The sequence below is a fragment of the Ciconia boyciana genome, chromosome 13 (assembly GCF_034638445.1).
Source record: "Ciconia boyciana chromosome 13, ASM3463844v1, whole genome shotgun sequence".
In the NCBI taxonomy this organism is placed as follows: Eukaryota; Metazoa; Chordata; class Aves; order Ciconiiformes; family Ciconiidae; genus Ciconia; species Ciconia boyciana.
The window spans coordinates 8,598,888-8,607,818 of record NC_132946.1 but is presented as its reverse complement, the minus strand read 5'-3'; the positions used below and the strand labels follow the sequence as shown (position 1 = coordinate 8,607,818).

General features: G+C 35.8%; 1 protein-coding gene across 1 annotated transcript; it reads right to left on the bottom strand.

The window, feature by feature from the left end:
• Positions 1–1,829: 1,829 nt before the first annotated feature.
• Positions 1,830–4,517, bottom strand: LOC140658972 (parvalbumin, thymic CPV3). The gene is made up of 4 exons (XM_072878096.1): positions 4,457–4,517; positions 3,960–4,092; positions 3,412–3,521; positions 1,830–1,855 (listed from the first exon to the last, which is right to left on the bottom strand). The coding sequence occupies exons 1-4, from the start codon at positions 4,515–4,517 to the stop codon at positions 1,830–1,832; spliced, it is 330 nt and encodes a 109-aa protein (XP_072734197.1).
• Between the last annotated feature and the right edge of the window lie 4,414 nt (positions 4,518–8,931).

The following is an 8,931-nucleotide window of genomic DNA, read 5'->3' as shown; positions in this document are numbered from 1 at the left end:
ATTATTTTTGTGCAATAAAAGGAAAAATGTGATGACCATATTAAATTCTCAGGTGTGCTGAGTATACCAGCTTACAAACAACTTGTATGCCAAATGAAGCTGCTTGAAAACATTTTGAAATGGGACAAAAATTATGGTTTCAACCATCAACTGTTAAGAATTGTAGATTAATATATACATGTTTTTTTAAAGGGCAGTAGGTGTTTCTTGGCTGGTTCTCCAGTACTTGGCTCCTGCAAGAGTAGATGGCTGCAGAGAAGACATAGAGGTGAGTACTCAGGGATGAAGCATTATAGAATTTGTACTGGTGCAGCTGTCTAGGGTGTCTTGGAGGATGGTACTCCATGAACTTTTTTTCACACTGAGTAAAGGATAAATTTAATTTATTTAACTGCTTTTACTTCGATGATGAAGATGTTTGAGGCCAACAGGAATTTTTCAATTGCTGTTTTGTTAGGTTTGCAAATACAGGTTGGTAGAGAGAAAAGGGCCTAGCATATTGAAGCATTAGCCATCCAGACTCTGTCCTTGTGACTTTGTTGCTCTGAAAGATATGTAGCCCTTCTTGCAAGCACATTCAGATTCTTTAGTCTCTTCCCCAGCAATAGCTGGTTATCTCAAACATTTCAGCTCTGGTTTGGGTGTTTTTCTGCACAATTAACAGTATTTATAGAGACTTTTGAAAAGAAAAAAAGCAGTTAATTTTGAATGTAGTCATTTGCAGCAAAGCAAGAAATGCATTGAAATTGCAGTGACTAAACCATTCACTTTGCTGAAAAGGCTTCTTTTGTGTTCTAGTGACTCCTACAAGCTGCATGTGTGTGAACTGCAGTATATAGCACTTGTTAATGTTGAGAAAGCAAGTGAATATATAAATACTCCATCAGAGCATCTGAACATCTCTCTTTTCTAATGACTGAATTGTTTGTTCATAAAAAGACATTTCTTCAGCATCCCCAGAGATGTCTGCTTTTACGAAGGACATTTTTAATACAACAGACATAGCCTGGAAATACTGGGTAGAGTACATTGGAACTTTCTCAACATGCATTTCTACAAATTCTTCCTCCACACTTTTAGTCCTCCCTATTGAGAAAGCTAGAAAATACCACCAAGAAGATATCTTTTACTTCCCCTCTGTTTTTTAAAGCCTCACAGTTATCTGAAACCTTAAGTCCATAAAGGCTTTCCTTTTAATTCTTTCTGCAGGAAAGCATGTGGTTTTTACTTTCTTGTTCTCTTAATTGGCCAATGTAAAAAGAGTGGTTTGAAACTGCAACATTCTCATGCAGAAACCAATTCTTAAGCAAAAATGTATAGCTGCTTTTCACTTGGAAGTCAGTGAGAGATTTTATCCTCACCTACCTCACAACTATATTTGAGCTCCTAGTCTTTGATGAAGATCCAAATGTTTTGAGAACTTCAAGCTTAATCCAGAAGGCCTATTGTAAACAGAACTCCCACTGATTTCAAAAGATGTTCCATATATGAAGGTCTGATAAGATCAAGATCTTGGGGGGTGTTAACACTTTTAGTTTAAGAATTCACACGTTTCAGTTTAGCAGTCAGAAAAACAGACACAGGCTACTGTATATGATTAATTTTTATTGGATATTTTTAAGGGAAGTGTCTGCTAAAGTAGAGTTTAGAACATGGTAAATGGTCCACACAATGAAAAAATATCATTAATCAGTGTTTCATTATGTTGCTAAGGCAATGAACAAATAACAGACACTGTCAAGATAAATAAGGGACTCCTGATTTTCAAGGTTTTGGAGTGTCTCATGCAGATTCATCCCAATCCTATCTTGTTTGGTCCTTTTGTACCTCTAAGACTGCACCATTTCCTGGAATTCTGTGAAAGATAAGAGAACATTTACAGTAGAAATATTAAACTGAAAGGATTAGAAGTAAAAGATTAGTGGCTTATCAAGAGATTAGAATAGGAATGAACAGAAAACAATTACCAGATAGATGACCAGAGGAGAAGAAACATGTAAGGAAGAGAGACATTGTCTAAACTTCCTCTTCTAAACCACAGATGGAAAGGCAGTGTTTTGCTGACATTTATAAGGAATAATAAAATGTTCAAGGTAGTTTTAGCCTTCTCTCTGCATAATACTGATCTTGGGCAAAAATAATGGAATGGCTAATATGGAATTTGAGTAAGAAGAAGTTAAGAGCTGAAGTAAAAGAATGAAAAGCGAGTCCATGTGTCTTATTAGCTGTTTGTAATGCTTCAGCAGTTGAGAAGTGTTGATTTAGAGCACAGTCTAAAGCCAAAAACACCGTGCAGTTCCATGTGGTATGATACTGAAGTATTGTGTTGTACAACAAGGTAGTGTTATTTGGAAGATATTTTAAATGTTTGGCTTCTGTGAGTTAGAGTATCTGATCAGTCCTGTCCCTGAACAACTGTATTAGTATATAGATTGCTTCATAAATCATGTGTGTTTATTCTGGCACATTTCCTAAGGAACTGGATTTAATTCCTTCCTAAGAAAGAAACAGAAGAGCTCTGTCCTTCTAGCGCAGTGAGCTAGGGAATCTGCACACCAGCAGATTCTCTGCGTGCTGTTCCCTAAGCCCTTTTCATGCTTGTCTAGGCAGCTTGCTTCTCTCATGGGGCATGGCTGCAAGCCTTTTGTGTGAGTGTGTGCTTCCTGTTCAAAATGGGTTACAGAAATATGGAATTATGAGATCAGGAGGTTTCTGCACTGAGCAGCCATTAAATCATGCTGGCATTTCCATGGGGTGAGTGCAATATGCTGCTTCCTAAAACAGCTGCTCCTTCCTATCTGGTCCTTAACCTGTCACTGAAGATAAATGGCAGCCATCCCCATGCACAGAGCCTGTTGTGGGATCTCGTGTCGGGGTAGTGACACTTGATCATTCTACTCTCCTTATTATGCAAAACAAATATTGAACTACGTGCTAGCTCTTGCATATTGTGAATGATTTCACTGACTAGTGAAATTTCTGTTGGGAGATAACTGCTGTAAATGAGCCGATGTATGTGCTGTTGATACTCTTGTGTAGAGCTGGTTCTTTTGTCCTTGATTTTACATTTGTGTATTACAAGTGATGCTAGTGCTGCTTTACATCAGAGTAAGTGGGAGGAGAAATAAGGGGCAGTTCCTTTCAAAACAACTGGAAATTTGTGAGTGAGTGGCAATGAGAAAGTTCCTTAGGGCAGCCTAGCTGGGGTTTTTTGACTTGCTCGTGCAAACGGAGTTGCAGACATGAACCTGTAAGATCAGGGACTGTTTCTGCCCTTAAAACAGGTTGCTACTTGCAAGGGTTTCAGTAAAATCACTGGAGGTACGTTAATGTACCATCAACATAAGAGAATCACACATCATTTACAACACATCCTGAGGAGCCTTATTCTGAATATAAATAAGTTAATACCTTCAGCCCCAATTTTACCATCCCCATCATGATCTGCAGCTGCCAAGAAGGTCTTGGTTTCTGAGGTGGTTAACACTCTGGCTCCACACTCAAACCTCTGAAGGAAATACCTAGGAAGGAAACAACTTTGATTATGATTTTCACAGAATATTATTCTTTTATGCTGGCTGTGTGATCAAACTGATAGCTCTCTATAAGTAAATTATTTACCACAGTAGCCAAGTCCTCCAAACACTGCTTTGTTTGACAAGCTAAATCTTAGTCATACATTTCTGCTTTGTAAGTCCAGCCCTGATACAAGTGATTCTGTCCACTACCAAAATCCAGCCCCAGGGAGTTATTTTTTTCTATACTGAGCATTAAAGGCAGATATTTAGTAATTTGTTTTTCTCTGTAGGGACTATCTACTTAAATCCACCTTTCACAATTTGCTGAAGGTTTTATCAACTTTTAGCATAACTTGTGCTCACATTTACAGAACAGTTCTGGAAGGAAAAAAGTGCTGATTTTTGGATAGCCTCTCAATAGTTAACACAGAAAATCCTTACTTGAGCTCATCTTCCTCAATAAAGCCACTTTGATCATTGTCGAGAATCCGGAAGATATCCTTGAGCTGGCTGCTACTCTTTTTAGACATCCCACTGATCTGAAAGAATTTTTTGGGACTAAAGGAATCTGGAGCTGAAAATAAATTAATAAATAAATTAACTCCAGACCATTGCATTCAGTGTTCCTAAACGGTCTGAGGATGCTGCTTTGTTACATTTTAATTGTTCTAAACATGAATGATAGATAAAGCCTGTCAAAGAATGAATTTTCCCATACTGCACCATACCCTCCTAAACATCAAAAAAAATCACATGGGGATAAGTTACAAACTGACAATATAAACCAGTCATGAACAAATATACTGTGACAGCTAAGTAAAGAGGTTACAGAAATCTGTTTACAGTATGTGCTTGTTCAGTATTGCTTTGGGACTGAATTGAACTTGCCATGTGTTACACAAAATAATAGCTTTTTAGAGTTTTAATTGTTTTCTCACCTTGGCAGTCCCGCAGAGCAGCAGCAATATCAGAAGGGCTTAGAATGTCTGTAAGGCTCATTTTAAACCTGTGCAAAATAGTATATTGCAAACAGATTTGTGAAATTCAAATGCATCTTACAACAAATTGTTTTTTCTGTATTTTGAAGAATACCGTATGGCTAACAAGACTTCTAAGGGTAGAGGAACCTAACTGATCAAAGTGACATCGCTCCTATTCCTAAACAAATTAGAAGATTTAGTACATTACTTCCTTAAAAATAGCAGTGCTGAAATAATACTTTTTAATGAGATGGATTACAGAAATGATGTTGTGAGTTGATGATAAATTTTTTATCATTTACCCGCATCCTATTTAAGTACAGCACATTTTTAAACTCTATGTAACTGTTAATCTAATAATGTCTTACTGGAATACATGGCATCTGGCAATACAAATAACAGTATATGCAGTGGAAAAAAATAAAGTCAGGAAGGTTTGCTTCTGTTTTCTCCCCCAACAGCTCTGAAGAATAAAAAGAAAACGGATACTTATCTATATAAGGTCCATCCATATGTAATTCCAGCAATTAAAATAAAAATCTTAGAACAGTGGTTATTGTACTTACTACTGGTGCAGCTCTGCACAGCAATTTAATTTAATTAATCTCAAATCAGCTGCTCACCTTTATAGTTTTCTCAGCTAGGTAAAGGAAAAATAGCTGAGGAGATGCCAGGCAAAATAGTAATGTTGGCTCTGGCTTGCCATTCGGGCTTATAAAGGATTCAAAAGGTGACAATAACCACTACTTAGGTTACTGTTTCATGGATCAAATGTTTGATTTGAGACCTAGCTCAAATTTCTTCCTTAACTAATTAAACTTTTCTTCCTATTTATATCCTAAGATAATATGGACAAGAAGAACAGGTTTTTTAATAAATCCACTTGTGCTTAATTAAGTACAACTCTGCCATCAAAACATAGCCTTTCAGTCGCCAAGTATGCTAAAGATTTTCAGTTAACCTCTGGACCTTAAAGTCGCTCATCGGAAGATGACTCCAGCAGTCAAATCCTTATGAAAAGAAACTAGTTTGGTTTCCCTAAGTCTGTTGATCCTTTGGAATGTATGAAGGAAGTTGGAGATGAAAGATCAGAGGTGACAATGTGTCATTCTGACAAAGATAACTTGTCACTAGGACAGAGGGAAGCATGCTATAATTTGGGGTGCTCTTTCTACAGTAAGCTTCATTTCATATTTCCTGACCATTTTCTAAATTACCAGTGCTGTCCCTAATCAGGGGTAGAACAGAACCAATGCCTTCAGTGACAGCAAAACTCTGAAACTAGGTAAAGCTGAATAAGCTAATCTTGTTGTCTGTATTCCTTGGAAGATTATGTATAATGAGATGGCCTACTTAATAATCTATTTTGAATATTTTAAATTACATAAAATCAATAATAGACTTACTTGAAGTTGTAGGAATCAGACTTTGTTAGTGTGGAGATAGATTTATATACATTTTACAACACACACTCTCACAATCTATTTCCTTAATATGAAATTAAAGTTGTAGGTATAAATAAGTGTGGGTTTATTATATATTTCAAGAGCATTAATTTTGGAAAAAAAACTTAAGAAAATTGAGAACAGCAGATATGAGGTTTTCTTTCTTGGACAAAAATCTATTTCCATCTTTAAGGGGGTTTATGTGGACAAAATTATGGGATGAAGACAAAAAACACGTGTATTTTGGTTAGAGTTTATTGTATAACAGTCTATTATGGTATTTAAAGTAATGTTCTAATACATGAGCATTGTTTTATTTTTTAATGAATGGAAATAGCATGGTATGCTGAACAAGTAATGTTTTTTATAATAGTAAAAGTTGCAAATTATGCAGTGCAGAAGAGTAATAATATATCTGAGCCTTAGTGTAAGTTAATGGACTACAGTGGGTTTAGTCCTGATTGGTTTAATGACAGTGAGAAAAGTATCAAGCACAGCAGTTGTTTCATAGCACCTGTTTGTCTGAATTTGGATAGAGAAATGCAAGGTATAATTAACACGAAAAAGCAGACATCATTTAATGATACTTTAACCTTTTTTGCTATCTCTTGTACGCAAAAGAAGGTGGCATAAATCACAAATTATCAGATTTACCTTTAATCCCAAATATCAGCTGTCAGGTAATGAAAGAATGCGCTCTTCTGTCTCTTTCAGTAGGAAAACTGTTCATAGCAATCTGGAAGAACACTTTCCTATTAAACATAAGAACCGTGGGCAGTTGTAAATTAGTATTGTCCTATTAAAATAAATTGGACAATGTTGATTTGTTGAAGATCTGATCTCAGGTCTTCTGGTGTTCTTTCCATTTATCTTCTTCATTCAGTACTATATATTCATATTGCTTTCTGTCTGAGATTTGCATGATGTTATGATCTATTAGACAGTGGCAGGGGGAATGAAGCACATACTATGCTTTCTACAGAATCATCCTGAAATAGCTTTCATCCTTGTAGGTACCTTTTTGCACTCTGTTGTGAATTTTCTTCTTTATGATCATCTCCAGTTGATATGAGTTTTTACAGAAGGTTTTTTTACTGATTCCTCTTGAAATTTTTACTGCCAAGATATTTCTAGAGAAAAGGGTTTTTTTAGACCTCTGTGATAGTGCCATAGATGTTATTTCCTTTATTTCTGCTTGCTCCTACACACTGCTCATTGAACTGCTTGCTTTGTTTAAATTTTTGACTTGCCATACAACGCTAACAACTAAAAGCTAATGAGAATGAGGAAATTGAAATGAAGTAAAGGAAAATTATAAGATCAAGGTGAGTATATAATACTCAAGCTCAAAATATGTCTGCAACTAATTCAGGCATTGTATTAAAATATAAGCTCCAAATGCTCAAAGAATGGCATCTGGTTACCTCATACACTCTGCCATGGCACACAGAGTGCTGAACTATTTTTACCTGTATTCAACAGTAGTAAAGTAGCCAGAATTAGTATTATGTTAAAATATGATCTCAAATAGAAGTGAGCTAATTGCTATAATAAGTTCACTATTATTGCTTATGAAGGGATCTTTTAAGGTTTGAAATTCAACACTGACAACAAAAGTGATGCTAATCCTGGCTGAAAGATGGTTTACAAAAGCCTAAAAGAGCTGAATTTCAGAATCAAGTTGATGTCACTGTATATTGATACAGGTGGGAATCTAGGGTTACTGGTTTTTATTTATTTATTAATGACACTTCATCTGAAGTACAGGTTTCCCTCCGCTACAATTAGAATGAAATCATCAGGGATGAGTATATTACATAAAGGGATGTTTTAATTAGATAATCTATTTTACAGCTAAATTATCTGCCTCTCTTCCTTACTTCTGGGGTATGTTGTAGCTTAGGTGATTGTAATCACTTTAGGGGTTCAAAAACTGAGATCTATGAAAGAAATTTTCTAAAAGATATTATGCAAGCAATGTAATTCTATAAAGAAAACACCTCATAATGCAACCAGAACAACAGCTGCTAGGTAATGGGCAGTTAACAATAGTGCAAAATCTGGTACAGAATCTGAGTATTGCACAGTTTCCAGGAATGTTTAGCACTTGTTCCTATGAAATTCAAGAAAAATTATTAATTTTTTTGTTTGCTTATTTGTTTTTGGTTTTTTGCTCTACTAGGGACATCTAAAAATGCTACTGAGTTGTTCATCTGAAGATTTATGTACTTGTATAACTTTATTTCTGTCGTTTTCCCCTAAGGTGTCTTTATGCACAGTATATGCAGGAATATTAAAGCCTTTTTTTTTATTTCAGACTTACAGAATTAGACTTGAAGGTGTAGTTCTGAGAAATACAGAAGATTCATATTGGTAAGTTCTTGCTAGGAATCCAAACATGTAAAACAACTGTTTTCAAATCGAGTACCATTTACTTCTCTAGTAAGGAGAGGAAGGTTGTGTTTTGGTAAGTCATTGACAGGTTGTGGACTAGTCTTGTACTCTTTGTGTTCTGTTTGGTATAAAGTGCAGAGTTAATTAGCCGTGGCAATAAACCCAAGACATGACTTCAAGCAGATGCAAAAGAAACATCAGCAGTTGTCTCAGGTGAGATCAGAGGAGAGGTGTTAACCTGAGACCAACTACAATAGTGTAAAGAGATGCTGTAGCAGCTGTTCCAAACCCCATACAACTCCATCTTTCAACCCTGGGTATGTTAGGGCCAGAAAAATTGTATCATGATCCTGGATAACAGATTCTGCCTTTGCAATGAATCTGGAAGTAACGAAAATAGATACTCAGTAACCTATGGGATTGATCATTAATGTTGATGTGTCAGTGGTGATGGCAGAGAATCTTAGTGTGAATATAGCTATAATCATTGAAAAGGGCCTTTAGACAAAATTAGTTATATCCTGCCACTTCAGGTTGTCTCTTAAGGCACATGCTTTAATCATATAGAAATAATTACAGAATCTGATTTGAATG

Coding starts and splice junctions, on each gene's coding strand:
- LOC140658972 (XM_072878096.1), bottom strand. CDS start 4,517: ATGAGCCTTACAGACATTCTAAGCCCTTCTGATATTGCTGCTGCTCTG. Junction 4,093..4,456: donor TGCTCTGCGGGACTGCCAAG/GTGAGAAAACAA, acceptor ATTTATTTTCAG/CTCCAGATTCCTTTAGTCCC. Junction 1,856..3,411: donor TGGTAAAATTGGGGCTGAAG/GTATTAACTTAT, acceptor TATCTTTCACAG/AATTCCAGGAAATGGTGCAG.